Raw genomic sequence first — 24186 nt, 5'->3', positions numbered from 1 at the left:
AAGTTGTTGAGTACTTACGTCTAGCGCGAGAATATTTTTCTAATTCATCTTCTAGTTGTTTTTGTATATTACTAATGTGTGCCAGTCTGAATTGTTGACTTTCTGCTGCACTTTCATCAATATTAGGATAAAGCTTCACACTGCTAGTCATCTTTTAATGCAAAATATAAAATATTTATCTTAATTCTCACTGGCCAGTGTTTCTGCTAAGCTTTGAAGCTGTTCATTGCTTAACACCTTATCTGTATAGTAGAAAGCAATCAAATCAAGATAAGTAAGATTAATACTTCTTATTTCTGTTAAATTATTTATATCTGCGTTAACAACAACATTTTGGTTTGACGTCTGTTTTTTTATTGTGTTAGAATCCTTTTGAACAGCAATAAATACTCTGACTTCTTCAACATTTAATGGTCTCCAGTTGAGATTTATTCCTCTCATTAGAACAGTGTTTGTGGTTTCTTCCCTTTTCCTGACAACTATATCAAATATCATAGTTGCATTCTGCCCTATTGGAAGCTTGGGTATAAAATCGACAATGGTGTCAGCGTCCTTTTCAACACTTTGTTTTCTGTGAATGAGATAGTTGTTCTTATGGAAAGGTTTAACTGCAACTTCTCCCCTGCTGTTAAACGCAGGAACAAGGCTAACAATTAGTGGTTTAGCATTGATTGACTTACGGAATGTGTCGTCTTTTCCAACAAGAGTGTATGGACTCACAAATTCAAACTTCATTTCCCAGTCAATCTTTTTGATAACAGGACTAAGTACCCATTTTTTATTCTGATGTTTCCACATGTAGAATGTGTCATCGACAATTGGATCAGGTACATTAACATCACGGATTTGACCTAGTTTGAGGAATCTTGGTTTCTTTTCATCGTCGATTTCCTTTCTCTTGTAATGACCAGTGTCTGTAAACTCGAATGCATACACTGCACCAACTTCAGCATTGCTCTCAAAGTCGATAGCGTCTGCTAAATCTTTCAACTCTATAGTTGAACATGCAACAGGATAAGCTATTGTAGGTCCACTCGACATTTTAATACTCAATATTTTATGGAACTATTTCCAATGTAATGTTAAACAAACAATCAACTGGTTGTCCACTTTGATTTTTCAGATCAATGTGTAGGAATTCATGACACCCTTCCTCCAAGTCCTTGAACTGAAGTGTCTTAAATGTTGGCACGTGCATTTTACAAAAAGAGGCATCACTCGGTGGAAGAATCCTAAGCAGATCAGAACGCTGATCATTAAACAGATTATAGGATGTGTTAAGCTCTCTCATGTGAACAAACAGTACACTGTTAACATCCATGTCAATGGGACGTGTTCCCTTGTATAAATTTGTAATTCCAAGCATATCAAGGAGTTTGGTTGGAAACTCAACGTTTACTTCTCTAGTTTTGGGCATAGTAAGAGTAGCAATGAGACTTGCATGATTTAAACTCGCTGTAATACCTACTGGAGCAAACAATTCTTTTTCTAAAGTGCAGAAGTCATAGTAACCATCTTCTACAGAATGTGTTTTACCATTAATTCTAACCCAGTTGTTAGCCTTTTTTTTACTGATATTATACCAAGTAACCTTGTACATAATTTCATGCAGTGCAACTTTCATTCCTCCATTTTGATTGTTGATAGGGGTTGCAAGTTTAACTGGCACACTAGTCTTCACATTTGTTAGTGTGATAAACATTTTTTATTCAACAACAAAAATGAGTCAGTATAAATTCAACAAAGACGTTAAATACAAAACTGGACCATATTACAATCCAAAGACTATTTCTTTCCATGAGTTGGACTTTGCTGTAACAGAAACACAATCCATTCGCGTTAAAGTGCCTGACCCATTCCATTCTTACCTAAATCCCCCAATCAAAAATGATAGTGTTCCAAAGATGTGGAACTCTCACCCAATTCAGTTCTATCAGAATCAGTTAAACTTTGCAATATTCTGTGCAACCACAGGATGTGGAGTGTCCTATGCAGACCACATGAATAATTCAAACTTACTGACAAAGTGTGTGTACACATTTCACGTTTACTATCAGTGCAGGAGAATCTTGTCTGAACTTCAGGCACCAATGCCGCATGAAAAGAGCTGGAACCCATTCAACAATAGGATAAACATGAAAGTGTATGAGCGTCTCTGCAATGAATTCAATATAGATTTTAAGACCGACTTTAGGCAAAAGCAAGACAAAAACCATGGCATGGGAACACTATATTTATGGGGTGTCCACAGGAGGTATAATTTTGATTACTGGCCAGGTCATACATCTTTTTCTTCAAATGTGCAGGTACAGTTAGGATCAATAGAACAACAGCACCACAATGCATGGACTACTTTTATATTAGACACCGGCAAAGGTTTCACTGGATCAGGTGTTGAAAGGATCAATGAATCTATCCGAACATATGCGTGGTGCTTGCTAGGCTCGCAGGCACAGACACGATCAAACATAATGAGAACAAGCACAGGGTTTGGTGCACAGAAACAGTTGTTATCAAATTTAGAAGATGTCATAAACTCTGCAGTTGATCTGCCTTCCAGCATCAAAAGGTATCAAGACTCTCTCCGTTATGCAAGATCAAAAGTTGACTTTGCTGTTGGTAACGGCCTTTACATGTTACCTTCTGATCTCCAGCTGCAGATTGGAACAATAACAAATTATAACAATGAAATCATTATTGCTAGTGACACCCAGCCGCTTGGAAAGGGTGAAGAACTGAATTCAGAAATCAGAACGATGTTACAGCCATATCACAATGAACAGAAACAAAGCGTGACAAGTGAAGATCGGGCTGCAGGTGAAGATCATTCTGTCACTAGGGATGATCAAGCTGTTAGTATTAGTGATGATCATGAATCGCAGAAGACTGCTCTAGTAATTGGTGGAGTGGGTGTAGGCTTACTTTTGCTTTATTCTCGTTAGCAGAACACCTGCAATTAAAACTATTAGAGTCCAGAGATGTTCAGCCATGAAACCAACAACTTTACCTGCAAAAGATAACAGCCAGCTAACAATTGAACCAATGATTCCTGGAAGTGCATCCAAAGCTTTTGCTGCTAGTTTCTTTAATAGTTCTGCAATGTGTTTGAGTTGTTTCTTTACCCATCCCGGATCAGATGGAGATGAAGGTGAAGGTGGAGGTGGAGGTGTGACAGTGCCACCTGTGAGTGTTAACACTAATGTGCTTATTGCAAATCCTAACGCAGTTAGTATACTAGCTATTGTGATTCCCTGCTCTCTGAAAAGCGTTCTAATTCTTTCAGCAAGAGTTGTGTCTTCGTAAAGGATTCTTTGAATTGTATTTTTTATTCTGCTGACCTGTGTTCTCAGTTGTTCTCTATTGTTACTTAGAACTTCTAACCTTATGGCTTTCTCCTCCTGCAAATCTTTTAAACGCTTAGAAATTCTGTTTTTTACTTCTTGTTCTAGGTTCAAATCATCAGCATCAGCAAGTTTTTGTTTCTCTTTGTTTATATCTTCATCCAGCTGACCTAGTTTTGACAGATTATTTGCTATTTCACCTCTGATGGTTTGTAGTGATTGATTAAGGGCTTCTATTTCTCTCATAGGTAATAGTTCATGTGGAGTCTTCAATGAAGTTTCCTCAGAAAAAGAAGTCTCTATCTCTTGTATAAGTTGATCAGCCTCATCTGCAAGTTTATTAAGATCTTGCAATGGAACAGATTCTATTTGAGTAGCAGTTGGTAGTCCTAGTTCTGCTTGTTGAAGTAAGGAAACAACATGGGAAGGTGATGACCGTGTGCTAGGCACAATATCTAATTGCCTAAGTCGATTAGCAGTAAGTTTTTGTTTTAGTGAAACTTTTGATAGAAACTTAGCAGGATTAGATTTATATGTAAGTTGGACTTTTTCTCCTTTATCGCTAGTTGTATATAAATGATTTGCTTCCATTTTGAACTGGTTTGGATCTAAAACATCAGGTTCTTCTCCTAAACTTTTGTAGAAATCTCTAACTTTACCTTCCAGAAGTTCATGTCGTGCCACCTCATAATGCAGTGAATGATGGTAGGGAACCAAAGGGATTGCTTCGCTCATGTCGTCCGCTGGCTCAAATAAATCTTCAAATCCACCTTCTGCCATTTGTAACTTATTTTTTATTTTGAAAATAAAAAAAGATGGCACAATCGTTCGGTTCTGTTCTTGATCCTTACAGAAGGCTGAAAGAACCTCTCGGGGTAAAAGGAATAAGGCAAACAGTTATAGTTACAAATAATCCTTCTACTATTGATCAGAATGAAATACTTACTGTTAGGTTTCCTAATCTAGGTAAGAACGATGTTATTGTACCAGGCACTGTAAGACTATCATTCAAATTAGAATTAGAATCTGGCTCAGATGAAAATAGGACTTTGGCTTATAATGTAGGAAGAGCAATTGTGAGGAAGATTACTGTCAAACTGGAAGGGCGGGAAGTGATGTCATTGAATAATGCAGATGTTTTTTTAGTTTACGCAGATAATTGGTTGACTGACAATGAAAAGAAAAACAGAGTGTTTCAAGGGATTCAGTCAGACAATGGGATAAAAGTTAGAATAGGAGCAGGAGATAAAGCTGACAACAAAAAAGATAACGCTGTCAATGTTGCTTTTGGAAACAAATTTTGTATTCCACTTGACTTTGAACTCATAAATTCACATCCTCCCTTCTATCAAGGAGCATTGCGTGACAGGCTGTCATACGACCTGACTTTCAATAGTTATGATCGTGTTATGCTTTCACAAGACCCGGAAGCAAAGTATAAGGTGTCTGGAATTTCTTTAGAGTTTGATGTTGTAAACCATCCTGAACTGGCTAGACTTATAGAAAATCAGTACAGTTCTAAGCTGCCTATCTATTATGAAAGAGTGTTGAATCACAGTACACTTTCAAAAAGCCAGGCTGATCCAATCTGGAACATTAACTTGAATACACCAGCTAGGTCAATGAAGGGAATACTTATGTTGTTTGAGGAACCAAAAGATTCATATGAAAGGCAAATAGAAAAGTTTTACAATCCACTAATCAATAGAGTATATTGCACAATTGAAGGGCAGCCAAACCAAATATTTGCATCTGGCATGCTGCCATACCAACACTATGATGAAGCAAGAAAGTACTTTACTGGAGGAAGATTGAAAGACCCAACATCTGATCTTGTGGCTAAAGATCTACATTTACACGGTGTTGGCGTAGAAGATTTCTTGACAAATAAATATGCGTTATGGCTGGATCTCAGAACAACTGACGACAACAAACTGCATGGAAGTGGAAGGCGAATTGAAAACGGATCAGAAGGAATCACAATACAAATTGAAAAGGAAGTAGGGAGTAGTAGTAAATCAGTTAAGATCTACGTGTTTATTGTGTCAGATGCGCAGTTAAACATCTCTGAAAGCAGATTACAGGATATTGTTTATTGAACGTGTTAAAATGAAGTATCTAGATTTTCTTCCAAAAGATCCACACTGTTCTTTGATTTGTGGGGCAACAGGTTGCGGCAAAACAAGATATGTTTTGGATTTATTACAGACTGTTTACATAAATCACTTTGAACACATAGTCATATTCTGTCCAACCATAAAGCATAACAGAACATACAAGGAGAGAAAATTCATATGGTCTGATCAAAATATATTTATTGTAAATCCTTCTGATCGTCTAAATGTTTGCTTGGAGCATTATTTCGATCTTTTTCAGAACACGCCAACACTGTTTATTATTGATGACTGTGCAGCAGAACGTGACATTGTTAGAAAGAAAAGTGCACTAGCAAAGCTTGCATTCAGTGGACGACATGCATTAATATCAGTTTGGATATTAACACAAAAATACAATGCAGTTCTGAAAGACTTTAGAGAGCAACTCAAAACAATAACATTGTTCTATTCAAAGGACCGTGACAGTTTTGAAGAGTGTCTTCGAGAAAATGATGTCATTGAAAACAAACAGGAGAGAGAAAGAATAAAGAATAATCTGAAATCTTCTAAGCACTCGAAACTGGTTTTAAAAACTGATCAACCAGTTCAGTATGTATGTTTGTAGAAATCCTTGCTAAGTTCTTGTCAAGTTCTTACTCAAGTTCTTGACAAGTTCTTACTCAAGTTCTTGTCAAGTTCTTACACAAGTTCTTGTCAAGTTCTTACTCAAGTTCTTGTTAAGTTCCTACTCAAGTTCTTGTTAAGTTCTTGTTAAGTTCCTACCTAAGTTCTTACTCAAGTTCTTGTTAAGTTCCTACCTAAGTTCTTGTTAAGTTCCTACCTAAGTTCTTACTCAAGTTTAATTACTAGATTTTAATTTTATTCTGCATCAAAATAAAATGAACTGTGATGAATTGCTGATGCAGACTGCTACAGATATTGAAATCTGTGACAGTAGGACTATACCTGATAAAAAAGAAAGATTGTATTCACTTGCTGTTTGTGGAAAAACAAAACACTACCTTGGGCAGCAGTTAACTGTGGAAGAAGTACAACATCTTTCCTCAGAAGATACAGAAAAGTATCATGGACGGTATGAATCAGTGCTTGGTTCTAAGATGGTTAGAAGTATTGGACAGACTGTTATAGGTTTGTACACAAAGATTTTTGGACATTTTACACCTCTCGACTCGGAGGAAGACTTAACACATGATCTAACTCATGACCCTGTTGTTTCCAAGTCCCTCGAATCTCTTGCCTGTGGCCTGTATTATCGATTTGGTGCTTTATTAGTACCATTTGTTGCTGGATTAATTACTTTCAAACACATTAATTTTCAGAATAAAAAAGATGACGGATCAGTTGAAGCAGACAGTGGAGCAGACGAAAATACCAGAAGTGAACACAGTGACAAAGAAACCTGGTAGAGTAGAAGCAGGAAAAAAACTAGCCGAATGGAACAGACAAAAAAAGTTAAATCAAAAGGCAAAGCAGAACATTATGTCTGAAGTTGAGCAGACACCAAACATTCCTGAAGTGACTAAGGTCACACAAACTGATCAAGAATTAAAATCTTCATTTCTATCATACAGAAAAGTAGCTGTAGCAGCTGTTGTTGGAGGAGGTGGATACTTGCTTTACAAACTTTGGCAAGGCAAATATAAAGTGTCAGAAACACCAAAATCAGAAACACCAAAACCAACAAACAAAGCAGTACAAACAATAACAAAGCCCACAGTAGTACCTGCAGTGGATTCATTTCATATGGAATAATTTTAATATTTTAATTTTGATAACATAAAAATGAGTTCTGAAAAGACAATAGTTAATCTAGTTTATCACGCTGCAGTGATTGGAGGCTTGAGTGTAGGTTACACAATGCTGGGTAAAAGTCTCCTCAGAATGAAACCAGCCGACTTGGGAAAGTTAGACTTCGAAGACGGTGCTAAACTAATTGGTGTTGTGACAGCTTCCTTTGCAACAAAAGACTTCCTGGTGAAGCAAGGAATTATTCCAGAAAATATAAACATGTAAGACAATAAAATGGCTAGCTTGGTTATGATGGTGGGAGGTGCGATTGTAAATGCGCTTGCATTTTCTGGCAGCAACTATTTGTTTTCTAAACTACAAAATGGTGAAGAGAGGGAAAGGCACAACAAAGCCATGGAACAACTGGCGAAAGCACAGGATGAATACGAGAAGAAACGAATTGCGCAGTTAGACTTTATGAATGATAAACTCAGGCAGCAAGGACATGCAAACAAAACCTTTGCCAATGTTGATGCAGCCATTCAAGAATACTATCTTGTAACTGGAAAGAAAATGAAGACAAGTGCTCCTCCAAAACTGGGTGACTTTTATCAGCCTTCAGAAGAGCAGAAGGTGGGCGAGATTGTTTTCATTGTTATTGGTATGGCTGTTGTTTACTTTATTGCGCGTGCTGTCAAATCTTAATATTCTGTCATTTAAAAAACCATGAGTGATGCTTTGTTATCTAAAATATATTATTCCCCAAAAGGATACTGGAAAGAAAGAACTGCTATTGACAAGCTCAGTGACGCAGCAGGTGTTTCTCAAGATATAGCAAAGAAATGGTTGTCAAAGCAGGCAGTTTGGCAGATCTATTTACCTGCACCAAGAAAAATTACACGACCACACTTTGTTAACATTAAACCGAATGACACTCATCAAATAGACCTGCTGTATTTACCGCATGACACAGTCAGAAGGAAGAAATATAAGTATGCACTGACTGTAGTTGATGTTGCAACAAGATACAAAGATGCTGAACCGTTGACAGAGAAAAGTGCTATAGCTACAGCTGTTGCCCTGCAAGAAATTTACAGACGTGGACCACTAAAGTATCCCAGAATGATTCAGTGCGATGATGGTAAGGAGTTTAAAGGAGCTGTCAACCAGCTTCTGTTAAAACATCATGTTACAGTGAAGAGAGGTATTCCAGGAAACCACAGGTCACAGGCTATTGTTGAGAGCTTTAACAAACAGTTGGCAGAAAAACTGTTTTCATATCAGTACCATCAGGAATTTTTGGACACAGAAAGTAAATTGCGTAACACTGAATGGGTCAAAAGATTACCATCAGTACTTAGAGCAATGAATCTGGAGGTATTTAAAGCTACAGGGTTAAGACCAGTTGATGCAATCAAACAGAAAACAATACCTGTTGCTCCAAAGTCAACAACACCAGTGGCATTACTACCTTTCAATCAGAAAGTCAGATATTTATATGCACCCGGTGAAGCTGAGGGTGACAGCAGGAAGCGTGCAACGGATCCAATCTGGAGTATTCACATTCATGAAATCAAGAGAGTAGTAGAGACAAATCCACCTATATATTACTTGAGAGAACCAGCACCGCAAAGAGCCTTTGTAAAAGAGGAATTACAATTAGTTCCACGTGGTACAAATGTTAAATGATTTTTTATTTCAGATTTTATAGTGTTAACAAAAATGGAAGCTCTGAGAAAGAATTCTAAGCAACTTCATTTTTTTAATTTATATTTTTATTTTGAGTTATAAAATCAAACTCACAGCGATGGAAGACTCTGTATTAGAATCTTTATCGACAGTATTTGACACCGTTGAATTACAAGTAACGGATCCTCAAAATGTGCAGTCCAGTGTGCAAGACGCTATTGAACAAATTCCAAACAATTTGTTGATTGAACCTCCAGTAAAAGTTCAGATAGTCAGTTTAATAAAATACAAAACAGTCAGTGATGAGGTGCTAGAAGTTCATGTTTCAACCAGACAACTAGCACTTAATTCTATGGCAGAATTGAATGGAAACTGGGCAGATGAAATGATGAAACGGTTTGAGCAAGCTGCAGAGGATGCAAAGATGAAAGGATCCGGATGGTCAGAAGGTGAAATTCTAAAAATAGAATTGAAGCTAAGTAAATTTGCCCCCATCAGAGGTAGAAGTTACATACCTTTACCTCCTGCTCTTGTCAAAAAACGTGCTGTGCTGAACATAAAGAATGATGATGACAAATGTTTTATGTGGTGTGTTCTGGCAAGACTGTACAGTGTAAAGAAAAATGCAGAAAGAGTGTCTAACTATCATGCATACAGAAATAAACTAAACTTTACTGGTATTGAATTTCCTGTCAGCATTACAAGCATTGACAAATTTGAACAGCAAAACAAACCCATCACCGTAAATGTTTACACGTGGGATGAGGAAGATGAACTGAAACCAGTCAGAATATCAAAGAACTCACCAACGATTGGTGATTGTGATACTAACCATGTTGACATGTTACTAATGACTGATGGTGTAAAATATCATTACACTTTGATTCGTACAATGAGTAGACTGATGGCGAGCACAAGCAATCACAATAGTAAACAAGACTTTTGTAGGCGATGTCTCTTGCGTATTCCATCAATTCATGCAGCACTTATACACAAGCAACATTGTAAGAGCGTTGATGATGCGGTTGTGAAGTTAACAACACCACCGCCAGACAGCAAAGTGTATTTTAAGAATGTATGCAAACTACAGAAAAGTCCTTATGTTGTTTATGCTGACTTTGAATCTATCATTGTGCCATATGAAGGACCTTTACCAAAAGACCTACCTAAAACAGTAACTCTAAGTAATCATCAAGTCTGTTCATATGCATTTATTGTTGTTAGTTCAGATGGTAAACATTCTAAACCGCAATTGTACAGAGGACCTAATGCAGCAAAGAACTTCTTACAGCAAATGAACCAAGTGCGAAATGACTGCTCCAAACAACTGAATCTTTCAGACATCGTTATGAAACCTGAAGACCAAGAACAGTTTAACTCTACCACACAGTGTTGGATATGCGAACAAAGTCTAACACCAAACACAGACAATCCAATAGTAAGAGATCATGATCATGTAAGTGGGCAGTTCCGAGGAGCAGCACACAGCAAATGTAATCTACAATTAAAGTTTGATCCTAAGACTTGGAAGCTTCCAATCTTCTTCCATAACTTGCGCGGTTATGATTCACATCTGATCATGCAGGCAGTAACTGATGAATACAAAGCAAGATGCATTGCGCAGTCTTCAGAAAAGTACATGGCCTTTACTCTGAATAGTTTATACTTCTACGATTCTGCTCAACATCTGATGGGAACACTTGAGTCTTTATCTTCATCACTAACTGCTTTCCCAATCACATGTAAGTACTTTGACAGTGACTTAGTTAGAAAGGGAGTCTATCCATATGAATACATGGATTCGTGGGAGAGGTTTGATGAAGATGAGTTACCACCAAAGGATGCTTACTTCTCACGGCTGAAGGGTAAAGGTATAAGTGACGAAGACTATGAACACGCTAAGACTGCATGGAATAAATTAGGATGTAATACAATGGGTGATTATCATGATCAATATTTGTTGGCTGATGTTTGTTTACTTGCAGATATATTTGAGAATTACAGAAGAACATGTATGAAGCACTACAATCTAGATCCTTCACATTACATATCTGCACCAGGCATGAGCTGGGATGCATTTCTTAGATTTACAGGAGTAAAGATTGACTTGCTATCAGATCTACCTACACTTCAGATGATTGAAAATGGACTACGTGGAGGAATCAGTATGGCTTCACACAATTACTGCAAAGCCAACAACAAATACTTGGACGACTTTGATCCTATGAAACCTTCTAATTACATCATGTATCTAGATGCAAACAATTTGTATGGTTGGGCAATGTGTCAGACGCTTCCACTTCGGAACTTTAAGATCTATTCAGGACCATTTTCACAATGTGTTGTGCTGACAATATTAAAAGCAGGCCCAGACAGTCGAAAGGGATGGATACTAGAAGTTGACTTAGACTATCCACTATCACTTCATGATCTACATAATGATTATCCTTTAGCGGCTGAGAGGTTAAAAGTAAACCCAAGAGAACCTCCAAAGCTGGTGCCCAATCTGTTTCACAAAAAGAAGTATGTGTGTCACTACAGACTGTTACAGTTTTACATTAGACATGGATTAATTTTGAAGGCTGTTCATCGTATAATTTTATTTGATCAAGAACAGTTTATGAAACCTTACATCATGAAAAACACAGAACTGAGAACCAAAGCCGCTGATGCATCAGAGAAAGACTTTTTTAAACTGATGAACAACAGTTGCTTTGGTAAGACAATGGAAAACCCACACAAGAGAAAGGATGTTAGACTTGTTACAAGAGAAAATGAGGCCATCAAGCTGACATCCAAACCACAGTATCAAGACTTTAAATACTTTCATGAACAGCTGTATGGTATCTTAATGAAAAAACTTGTAGTCAAGCTTGACAAACCAGTATTCATAGGCTTTACTGTGCTAGAGTTGTCAAAACTGTTGATGCTTGAGTTTTTGTATGATTATTTGAAACCAAGATATCCCAAATCGAGAGTACTTTACACAGACACAGATTCATTCTTACTTGACATTCCAGCGGATGACATTTACAAAGATCTAGAAGCTGAAAGTCCTGCAGTAAAAGGAAAAGATTCTTTTTATGACACTTGCGACTACCCTAAAGAATCACCATTGCACTCAAATGTTAACAAGAAGGTTATTGGGAAGATGAAAGATGAAATGAATGGGAAGATAATTAAGGAGTATGTTGGATTGCGTGCAAAGATGTACAGTGTTGCAAGTGAGAAAGGGGTGGTTAAAAAAGCAAAGGGTGTAAGCAAACAGGTTGTAAAGTCGAGCATATCGCATGATAACTACAAGGAAGCACTGTTTCAGAAGCGAGTGTTTCACCATGACAACCCTAAGATCAGTTCCGCGCTTCATCAGATCAACACAACTATTGTAAACAAGAAATCTTTAGATGCTAATGACACAAAGCGCGTTTATTCATCACCAGAATATTCTTATGCAATTGGACACTGGAGAACAAACGCAAATAGTCTGAGTGTGTAATAAGAATTTTTGTCAATCGGGAAAACCCGCTATGACAGCTTTGTTCTGACTGCAGCGGGGAAAAGGAAGTTGCTTGCGTTTGGGAAGTGTTTGTGAAAGGGGAGTTAGTAGGCTTTGTTGAGTTTCAAAGCAGCCACCAAGTACACTTATCAAAAGCTTGAATCAAATAAACAAGTCAATTGAATAAGTTAACACTCGGCGGCCGCCCGAAGGCAGCCTAAAAAGTTTATAGTAGGGCGTTGAAGCAGGGTGAAGCAAAAACAATAACACAGCTGAAGCAGGGTGTTGAAGCAGGATGATTAAGAAGACAGCCAAAGCAGGGCAGGCGCAGCAAACCGTACATGCATGATCGTTACTATATTTAGAATCACGTCATTACTATTTTTGAAACCGTACATGCATGATCGTTACTATATTTAGAATCACGTCATTACTATTTTTGAAACCGTACATGCATGATCGTTACTATATTTAAACACTTGTCTAACAGTGCAGGTGCAGTGTGATACTTCTGTTGTTGCGCACAAACAAGCACTGTAAGTCTAAGACTGGGACTGTTGGAGCTCTGATGTGACAGGAATATGCGGCGTTTCTGACCAGTACTCTCTGTACTCTTCGATCTGGAGCATCTCTTCGATTTGTTTAAGTTTGCCCATGATAAAACTGATTGGCAAACCAACAGTGGTAAATCGCGGAAATGCATAAAGCGATCTAGCAACGGCGCGTAGTCTACGCGCATGAACATCGGAATAGCCAGTTTTTGCTTTCAACCAGTCAGCCCACGTTTCTTTCATTCTCCCTTCTTTTCTTTGCTTCTCCTGCCATTGTTTGCACATAATCAAAAACTGTCCAAACTGAATGTAAATTAAGATTTGTTGTGCGTCCTGTCTTTTGAGATTTCTCATCCCTTTTTGCAGTCTTTCCACAATATCTTTTTCATTTTCTGCTTGAGCAAAATAAGCATTTGTGAAAGCTTCTGTGGATATAGCATGGCTAACATCTGCTTGGTTTGAAACGAGATAGTGATGTAAATCACTTGGCGTTGTTGGTTCTACTCTCTTTTTCTTTCCGTCTTTTTCTTTGAACAAATCTTCTATCTTCCTTTTTGGTTTTTTGGGCAGTCTCATTAATCCTTCTGTTTTAGCCTTAACTGCTATTAAGGCCATCTGCTCAAAATATTTTCTATTCTCTTCTAGTACATGCTGTTCTTCTTCTGTCCAAAATTCTGATGGTGTTGGCGCTGGTAGTGGGACATTACAAGCTTGTTCCATGTCAGGTAGAATTAAAGTTGTTGACCGCCTAGAATAATCTAACAATTCTTGATGAACATTTTGCGATTCAAGAAGCTCTTTCTCTAATTCTGCGACATTCACCTTGTTAAATTAAGCACTTTTTTCACTGAAACACAAACACGTCTTTACAGAACAGCACCACAATACGAAATGGCGAGACAGGTCTGCCTGGTTGCTAACAACACAAACTAGATCGGGTTGTTATCAACAGACAGTGGTGGGCGGAAGTGACGTAACTGTTGCTATCACATGATTTAATCTTGTCTTGCCATTGGAGGAATATAGAAGACAGGCTTGCTGTTTGTTTTTACCAGATCAATACGGTAGTTATGGCTTGCCGACGAAGGGCAGATTGGATCAATACGCACTCTGGCTGTTTGGAGTGGCCCAACTAGTTAATATTTCAATGGAAACTAAATTTAGCGTTGCACAGAGAGAAAGGGGGAATGTACGTTCTGGGTTACTGATTCCGACAGACCCGGCATTGGTTCAAAACAACCTTACTTTACTGTATTTTTTTTGGTATGGATTTATGCAGTATTTTTCTGATTTTGTCGCATGTTTCATTTTAGTAAAAGTTTAGTCCAGAAGCCTATTTTGCGTTAATATTTAGGGTCTGTCGGAATCGGTGAGCCAGAACGTACATTCCCCCTTTCTCTCTCTCTCTCTCTGTATGTATGTCAGTTGTCTGTGTCTCCCTCTGAGTCTCTCCGCTTCTGTCTTTCTATGTCTGTCTCTGTGTGTGTGTGTCTCTCTCGCTCTCGCTCTCGGTTTGTCTCTCTCTCATCTCACTCTTGGCACACAGGTCAAACCAGATGTTAACTTCAGTACACATGTACCTAGCAGCAGGGGGGACGGGAGTGGGGTGATTTCTTCAATTAGCTAAGGGCAGTCAACATGTGTCGTTGTTTGCCGTTCTCACGAGAACAGTTACTTTTGTTTTGTTTGTTTTTTTGCTCCAAATTTGTGCATTTTCACAACAGGCTTTTCTGTCTCATCTCTCATACATGGTGTCAATTGGACACAAAAAAACACGGAACAAAACAGAAGTAACTTATCTCGTGAGAACAGTAGTGCACCAGGTTTGCAAAAAAAACACGATAGTATCATAGTACCTTATCTCTTTCAACCCGTATGGGGCCCTTCAACATGTGACAGACTCACAAATGCACCGAACCCATTTGGTTCTTCGAGAGAATTTTTGCGTGAAAACCTTTTCAGGGCCTCAGGGTCAGCTCAGGGTCAGTGTCATAAGAGCCTACATGTATGGCCGGACGAAACCATGTTAACGGAAGGGATATAAGACCGTTTTTTAGCAGATTTCCACACTGCTAAAACCTCACTTTCTTGCAGTTGCTTTGTCTGCAATGCCTTACAACTCTACAAATAGTTAAGTTTTTCGCGTTTGTGTTGTAATTTGCAAGCAAACGTCGTGCATAGTAAAGTTAGTCGACTTTGCTACAATTTGTAAAAACTATGGCATTACCTGATACCCCCTTTTCAATAATGGAATCAGTGTTTTGTTATAATCGTTTTGTAAGCAGTTCTACTGCGCACTTGCATTCTGCGTTAGGACGGAACCAATCCGTCTACAGAGTCGTCTCAGTCAAGAGCCGTTTTAGCCACGCCCAAGACGATACGCGCCAGTTTTCAACTGCAATTATGGTAATAATGAGAAGTTTACTTGCAAATTTACATCAAGGTTGTGTTATTTTTGATCCGGTGCGTGGTCGTCAGTGCACGGCAATTGCGCTGGCTGCTTTGTTGTTCTTTTCACTCAAATTTCAGGTTTGACAAATGACTCTGTGCACCAACCGGCGTCAGCAGACAACGTACTCAGTGTTATTCAGCCTACTGATTTGGATAATGTTCTGTAAAGGAGAACGCAAACTGCAATCTTTATCAAGCGTATTGAACATTCCTTTGTCTATATATGGGACATGAGATGTGCGCAGTCAGTTTCCACTCATACCATGTTCGGCATGCACCAAGTACAGGGATTATCAATTGACAAGGCAGCACTTGACATTGGTGCTTCTATATATATATATTCGAAAAAGGCATGAGCTACATTGCTTTGAGCAGATTAATAAACTTACAAGGACTTACTGTTTTAAAATTTTATCCAAACAATGTAAGCAGATGAATTATTCGAAGAATATGCCAGGCTTCACCAATAGTAGTCTCGAAAAGACAAAGATCAGCAAAATAATGACAAATAAAGACGTTCATTTTCATGAATACAGGGTGGCAGTCTGTACATTTATTTTTTTTTAAGATTTGATTACAAAATTAATTTTGTGTGTATTCTGTACATAACACGTATCAATGATCTTCACTTTGTAACATTAACAATAAGTACCTTTCCTGTCCAAGAACTCTACTGCATGTGAAAGTAATACATTTATATTCTTCTAATCTTTCTTTTACATCTGTTTTTCTTTTCTTACAGGCACATGCACCAGATGACGTTTCCATGACTGGAACAATTGTCAAAAAGTCTGAACTCATCAACTCAAACAACAGAGGCCACTTCTTTATTGCACTGGCCTTGCTAGATGGCTCCGACATCAAAATCATCCACCTCTTCAATGCCCATTTGCATGAGACATTTTCGCTTCACAGAACTGTTGCCCTGAAAAATCTAATTCAAAGGCAAGAACACTTTCTCTTCACAAAGGCATCGAAATCATCTTTCATCAAACTTTTCAAACCAACAGAGCAACAGACGAAACTGGCAGAGACCCTTGTATTTCCAGACCAAAAGTCCACAAACCAATCAACAAAGCGTACCATAAGTGAAGCTCTTCTCAAGGACGTCCAGTCAAGATCCACTATCACAGCGAAAGTTGTAAAAGTAAGCTTCTCTCCAATTGCTTACACAACATTATAGTCTGTCAATTGCTTTTTTTAAATTTTTTTATTAGTGCTACATAACAGTTCTGTGCTTCTTTACTCTAAAATACTGAATATTCATACATATTACAGACAAACATGTTTTCTTTGCTTTCATCACACTAATTTGTGAATGCATTCCAGTTTTGTGTCAAACTTTGGGATTTCTGTAAAAAATAACATTCCTTTTTTTTTTATTGCTTTTGTTATTTTATAGTTAAAAAAATATACTATTGTAAACTAGCCTAACTAATCAGATCTTTGTCATAAACACACTTGCAACTTTTGAACTTAAAAAAACAAAATACTGCATTACAATATTCCAGCATATTTTCACACCTGTTGCAATAATTTCATTTTGTGTTTTCATTCATTGTTTCAGGTGTCCCCTGTCAAGCGAGTCAAAGAAGGCGGAAGTCTCGCAGTGCGAGCCCTCGGGATTGCAGACAATGAGGGCATATCGAAATTGGTTCTTTTCCAACAAAATGCGGAAAAAATCTTCGAGGAGGGAGATGTCATCAACTGCTCCAATCTGTACTGCAAAACCTACCGCAACAGAAAACAGCTCACATCTCTTGCGTCTACAGAAATAGAAGTAAGTATAATCCAACTGATATTTTGTAAAAGGAAGCGAAACACACAGCTCTTTAATTAAAAAACAACCCACAGTGCATTGTATTGTATGTATGACAACAGTTTTAACAAACAAAACGTTACAAACCACAGATTTAGTTTTAGTATATTAATATCTTTTAGTGTTTTCTTTCCAACACTGAAATGCCAAAGTGTACCACTGATGTAGCAATAAGTACACTTAATTACTTGTCAAATTTTACGTTTATATGATTGAAACGATTGAAAACCCATGGATTTAAATACAAGTCTTTTTTAAATGTTTTTTTAATGACAAATGGTAAACATCAACTTTTTAAGCTATACATATAATATATTACTCCAGCTAGCACATGCTTTCATGAATTCAACACTTTTTTTCTAACAGTTTGTCCAAGATGACAATCTCCTCCTTCTTGACATCACATCATCCCCACCACAGTTTCTGGAAGACCCAGACTTCAACACCTTGCCACCACCGCCACTACACACAGTCGATGAAGTGCTCTTCACTGATGTGTACATCATCTGCACAAACGCCTGTGAGACCACAAACCTTTTATGTTTATATTCACATTTTGCAACCATTCCTCTCCTTTTAATTCAAGTACTCAAACTCCAGAATAATCACAGGTTCACACCTACAATTCACCAAACGTATCAAAAGATACACAAGACTTTTATCTACAATCATATGGAACGATATCTACTGTAGTCTGTCATCAAAATATCATTCTATATAATTGCAGATACAAGTCATTGCAGATACAAGTCATAATTATGTATCCTTGTACCAAATCATGCATGTCTGATGTATGATGTTGCTGTAAAACCGTTACTTACAAATCCAATATGGCAGCTGTTTCCTAAGCAACAGCAGTCTCTGTCCATAAGTATTGAAATTTGGCTGCATCTGCAATAGCACGTTATTGTGTACCTCTACTTATAAAACACAACAAACAGCTACGATTCACACGAACTTGTCAACAGCAGCTCGCTTCAAAGAAAGCGAGCACTATGCAAAAAAATCGTCTGCTTTGACACATAGATCTTGTATGAATAAAAAATGAAATCTTTTATGATTCAAGAATGTTTGTGTTAATTTATTATTTAGATTTTAAAAGTTAGTTCTAGCGCCATAACGAGGCGCCTGATTGTAGATCAGACAGTCCACACAAATAAATTGTTTCAAAATGTCTCGCTCTCAACAGAAAGCAGCCAGGATGTTCCTGTTCAGTGAGCGTTCAAATGCAAAGGTGTTTGTACTGTGTGTAAAAGCCTAACAGTATGTGATCGTTTACGGGATGCGTACTGTGCCTTTAACAACATATTCATTGCACTTAACAGGGGTTCTCTTATTTGTTCACAGCATGTCATCGAAAAAAGTACCAAAGAGGAACATGTCCCAACTGTGCTGGAACCTCGTCCACAGAATCGTCAGCAAGAGCATCACTGAAGCTTTCTGATGGTAAGCAGGTGACCGTGTTTGAGGACAACTTGAAAGTTTTGCTGGGGGAACAACCAATCATCACCACAAATGATGAGCTGCTTCAGCAGATCATTGAAGCTCTGCCTATTACATTCGAAGCAGACATCAGAACAAATACACTCAGCAGAGTTGTAAAAAAGTAAACTTATTCCATCATCACATCCAAAACATGTACTCCTACATCTATTCATAGATACTAATCGTTATTGTTTTCAACATTCTACTTCAACTGATAAGTTTCACACAGGTTTCGAACATTCTTACTCTTAAAATTACAAATTGTCCCCTCAAAACAAATCTAGACATCAACTTTTACCAGACTTTCTCATATAATCTACATTAATTTTGCTGCATTTCTTATACCACTTTATTCAGACACTGAAAACATATTGTTGTTAAATTCTCCTTGACCAAATTCCTCAACCAAGTAAAAAAAAAAAAAATCTATTTAGGCTTGATGCTATTTTCATAACTTAACCCTTACACTGGTGCAATTCCGTAACACATGTTACATAGCCACTGCTGAATTAACAGAAACAAAAATAAACAAAAACCGTCATATATTTTTTACATACATGGGAGGTAATCGGAACCGACCAAGCAGACTGAGCCAGTAGCGCGACATATGTCACGACAACCAGCGTATTGGTTAATTGCTGCTCTAACAACCTAATATAAATCTTTTGCTAGTACAATCATTTTCTAGTAGCTCACACTCGCTTGCAATTTTTGTATCTTACATTGAAGTAACATTACCATTGTTAATTAATTCATTTTGTTACATGTTTTTTGTGAAATGTGTATATAAAGTCAAAATCTTTTGCAACTCATTTTGCAACTGGCAGACTCACTTCTCATGTCACCCATGATGCCAACATAGGCTCAAAACAAATCTAGGCGCACACTTTTACCAGACTTTCTCATATAATCTCAATTTTGCTGCATTTCTTACACCACTTATTCACACACTGAAAACATTCATGTGTACATTCTCCTTGACCAAATTTCTCAGCCAAGTAAAAAAAAAAAAATTCTATTTAGGCTTGATGCTATTTTCATAACTTAACCCTTACACTGTTGCAATTCCATAACACATGTTACATAGCCACTGGTGAATTAACAGAGACAAAAATAAAGAAAAACCGTCATATATTTTTCACATACATGGGAGGTAATCGGAACCGACCAAGCAGACTGAGCCAGTAGCGCGACATATGTCACGACAATCAGGTAACAGTATACGTAAAGTAGCGCGACAACCAGCGTATTGCTTAATTGCTGCTCTGACAACCTAATATGAATCTTTTGCTAGTACATGTACTAGTAGCTCACACTCGCTTGCAAATTTTGTATCTTACAAGTTACATTGAAGTAACATTACCATTGTTAAATCGTTTTGCTTCATGTTTTTTGTAAAATGTGTATATAAAGTCAAAATCTTTTGCAACTCATTTTGCAACTGACAGACTCACTTCTCATGTCACCTATGACGCCGCTATGTGACGCCAACATAGGCTCAAAACAAATCTAGGCGCACACTTTTACCAGACTTTCTCATATAATCTCAATTTTGCTGCATTTCTTACACCACTTTATTCAGACACTGACAACCTAATCCACGATCATTTGCTAGTACATGTACTACTAGCTCACACTCGCTTCCAATTTTAGTGTCTTATTTTGTTCTTACATTGAAGTAACATTACCATTGTTAATTTGAAGTGGGTTCATATTTTCGCAAAGAAATGCATGTCTCCTGTTTCGAGCGTACACTCTTTTCGTGCTGCACTACCTCTCTTTTTTCAAAACAAAATTAAAAAACACACAGCATCCATAATTAGTATTCAATTGTTTTTTTATTGTGTTTCTGGTGAAGGCATTCCTACATGTGCCAATGCCGTCGCAATATAACCTTCGTTATAACAACAATAAACACCAAATAAAAAAAAAAAGAAATGTGCCAATGTTCGCAGGTTTTATGTTCTTGCCATCAGTCTTAATATTGTTACATTGATTTTTCGCACGGCCTTCCTACCTGCATATATATACGTTAATGTCTGCACGGTTTATGTTTATGCCATGAATGTTCATATTCTTACATTGATTTTTGGCATGTATGTGGGGCAGGCCTTCCTACATGCATATATATGCGTTAATATCCGCACGGTTTGTTTGTCCCTGGACTGCTTATATTATTCTCATTTGATGACCACAACTAGAACATGTACTCCTTCATCTATTCATAGATACTAACAGTTATTGTTTCCAACTGTATTTGAACTAATGTTGCACACAAATTTTAAACATTCTTACTCTTAAAATTACACATTTTGCAAATAATTGTCCCCTCAAAACATATCTACACACACACTTTTACCAGACTTTCTCTAAACTAAATTAATTTTGCTGCATTTCTTATACCACTTTATTCAGACACTAAAAACATATTCCTCAGCCAAGTAACAAAACAAAAATCTATTTATGCTTAATGCTATTTTCAAAACTTCATTGCTGCTCTCAGAACCTAATCCACTATCTTTTTCTAGTACATGTACTGGTAACTCTCACTCACTTCCAATTTTTGTGTCTTACATTGAAATAACATTACCATTGTTATTTCGGATTTTTTCCTGTTTTTGTGTGAAATGTGTATATAAAATTAAAATATTTTGCAACTCATTTTCCAACTGGCCGTCTGGTCAATCTAGTCGCACTTCTCATGTCACCTATGACGCCAACATTATGCCTGACCCCGCTCAACATAGGCTCAAAACAAATCTACACGCACACTTTTACCACACTTTCTCATATAATCTAAATTAATTTTGCTGCATTTCTTGTACCACTTTATTCAGACACTGACCACGTATTGATGTGTAACAAATTCCTCAGCCAAGTAATATTCTTGATGCTATTTTCAAAACTTTGCTGCTCTGACAACCTAATCCACAATCATTTAAACTGGATGTACTGGTAGCTCACACTTGCTTGCAAATTATGTGTCTTGTTTTGTTGTTACATTGAAGTAACATTACCATTGTTAATTCAAACTGGGTTCATATTTTTCTAGAAAAATGCATGTCTCCTGTATTGAGCATACACTGTTTTCATGCTGCACTACCTCTTTTTTTACTACCTCTCTTTTTTCAAAAACTTCAAAAAAAACCCACAGCAACCATAATAGTATTACATTGGTTTTTACTGTGTTTGTGGGGGAGGCATTCTTACATGTGCCAATGTTGGCAGGTTTTATGTTTCTGCCATGTGTGTTAATATTGTTACATTCAGTTTTGCCGTGTATGCAGGCATTGTTATCTGCCTATGTGTTAAAGATCGCAACTTTTTTGTTTCTGCCATGAGTGCTAATATTATTTCATTGATTTTTTAGTGTGTATGTTGTACAGGCTCTGCTACATGCACCAGTGTGAATGTCAGCAGGGTTTATGTTTCTGCCATGACAACTTATATGATTACATTGATTTGTTTCTTGCCTTGAATGCCCCAAGGGGCAAAAATGAGTGTTTCTTCCATACTAATTAGCCTCATTTGCCTAAGCCATATAGGAGTTATCCGTCCTCATAGAGTTAAAAAAAAATATATAAATCCCATACTGTTTTCAAATACAGCGTTTTGCTATTCACTTCAATATAATAGTAAATAACAATCAAAAAATAACAAAGTCTTTTAACAACACTTTCCCAGATATTTACACTTTTCATTTTGTTTCAATTCACACCACAAAACATACACTTCGCCTTTTCCTATTCAGTCTCAAGTCTAAACATACACTTCGCCTTTTCCTATTCCGTCTCAAGTCTAAATAATATTAGTATAAATCATAACTAATTTTCTTCACACCATCATAGACATAATGTTGCCTCACATGTTCTTTGTACAATCGTTGGTTTTCACAATAAATATTGCATCACTGTACTTGTCTTCTTTTTCTTTAAACAAATGTTAACTTCTACCTAACTTCATTTCAGACCCACACCCATTATTATACACACATTTCACATTTAAACCATTTGTCGGCCCCCTGTCGATATTTTTCGACTAAGTTCCTTGTGTAATGATGGGATTAGGTGTGTGTGTGTGAGTGCAGTAGTCTAGTGGTTAGGACATGAGACACGAAGTCTCGAGGTCGAGAGTTCGAATCTTCGCCGGGGCGTTTATTTTTTTCCCTTGATCTCTCTTGAAGATAAAATATGATCAGTTTTGAGAGAGCAAACCGGATGTTATCCCTGCAAAATTCAAGCGTTGACTGAAGCTCTCAAGGTCATATACGCCGTATAGGTTTGGTTTCGGGTAGCGTTTGCTGTACAGAATTCTGTACATGATTGTATCCCTATTTTTCAACCTCGTAGCCCCGGAAAGTCATAAATAGACCACAGCTTTAATGGATGTTTATGGAATAAACTGTTGTACCACATGCTATCTTGCTATTCTTTTTGACAGATGAGAGACTGAGAACTGATGTTAAATGGCTTTGTTCGTACCGACACGTTCGTTGTCTTCTGTTTTGTTTTCCCTGGCCATGTTGTAATGTGTAAGATTACAGTGTTCTAGATGATCGAACGTGTGGCAAAGACCTGTACGTGTACGTGTAGATATTGCGTCACCCGTGACTCACTTTTGTCTCCAATGTTCCAAATGCATACGTTGTTTTACTCCCACCAAGACTGCAAACGCCTGACGTAAAAACTAGATTTGATGACGTTACCCGTACACCTTCCATGAAAAGTGCTGATCTAGATCTGTCTAATAACTGTCATGGACTGATCTTGAAAGTAAACATACGGAATCTTTGTTTATACCGTATGTTTATATATTACAGTACACTCTGGAGGAAAAGTTACCCCCGTTATGCATACAATTTTGCCGTGTTGTCATGTATCTTGGAATAAAAAACACAACAACAACACAATCTGGTACAAAAATAAAACAGAAAGTGTCAGTGTTTTTTTCTCCCTACAATCTAGCACTATTGCCATGAGTGTTTCTTGTTTGTTTAACTCTTTCTGTTTCTTTTTTTATGTGTTTATTTATTTTTGCTTACCTTCATTTATTTACTAGATTCTAAAAATCGGAACATTCAGACACACACATGCACACACACATACATACACACAAACACACACACACATCCACACACACACACACACACACACACACACACACACACCCACACACATCACAGGGGCGGACGAGGGGGGGGGCACAGGGGGCACGTGCCCCCCCCCCCCCGAAAAAAAAAAAAAAAAAAAGAAGAAGAAAAAAAAAAGATTTTTCTATGCTGATTCTATGACCATTTCTAAGTTCAAATGGCACCAGATGGCACCATTTTGCTTCTTTTGGGCAAAAAATTTTTCCGGGGGGGCATGCCCCCGGACCCCCCTAGCAAATTCGGGCGCTTCGCGCCCATCACATTCACTTTCGATTCAAAGTGCCCCCCCCCTTACAAAGCAACTGATCCGCCCCTGCATCAAAACACAGCTAAGCACTACGATGCTGAAAAAATACAGCT

At 37.5% G+C, this 24186-nt stretch overlaps 1 protein-coding gene and 2 long non-coding RNA genes across 3 annotated transcripts in view; all 3 read left to right on the top strand.

Moving 5' to 3' along the window:
* LOC138976412 (uncharacterized) overlaps nucleotides 1-24186 on the top strand; it is a 556176-nt gene that overhangs the window by 217058 nt on the left and 314932 nt on the right. The window lies entirely within an intron of this gene.
* LOC138976411 (uncharacterized) overlaps nucleotides 1-24186 on the top strand; it is a 151356-nt gene that overhangs the window by 91071 nt on the left and 36099 nt on the right. The gene's annotated exons all lie outside the window — the stretch shown is intronic.
* On the top strand, nucleotides 16140-23608 carry LOC138976405 (uncharacterized). Its single transcript, XM_070349258.1, has 4 exons — nucleotides 16140-16520; nucleotides 16941-17153; nucleotides 17559-17712; nucleotides 18540-23608. Exons 1-4 carry the CDS (start codon nucleotides 16140-16142, stop codon nucleotides 18800-18802), a joined length of 1011 nt encoding a protein of 336 aa, XP_070205359.1. The 3' UTR covers nucleotides 18803-23608.

Source organism: Littorina saxatilis, linkage group LG9, assembly GCF_037325665.1.
Source record: "Littorina saxatilis isolate snail1 linkage group LG9, US_GU_Lsax_2.0, whole genome shotgun sequence".
Taxonomy (NCBI): domain Eukaryota; kingdom Metazoa; phylum Mollusca; class Gastropoda; order Littorinimorpha; family Littorinidae; genus Littorina; species Littorina saxatilis.
Note: the sequence above shows the minus strand (reverse complement) of the source record. Positions and strands in the feature narration are given on the sequence as shown.

What these genes read in the sequence shown, in the direction of transcription:
- LOC138976405 (XM_070349258.1), top strand. Translation starts at nt 16,140, where the DNA reads ATGACTGGAACAATTGTCAAAAAGTCTGAACTCATCAACTCAAACAAC. An exon ending in TTGCGTCTACAGAAATAGAA is followed by an intron (nt 17,154 to 17,558) that starts GTAAGTATAATC and finishes TTTTTCTAACAG; the next exon opens with TTTGTCCAAGATGACAATCT. An exon ending in CATCATCTGCACAAACGCCT is followed by an intron (nt 17,713 to 18,539) that starts GTGAGACCACAA and finishes ATTTGTTCACAG; the next exon opens with CATGTCATCGAAAAAAGTAC.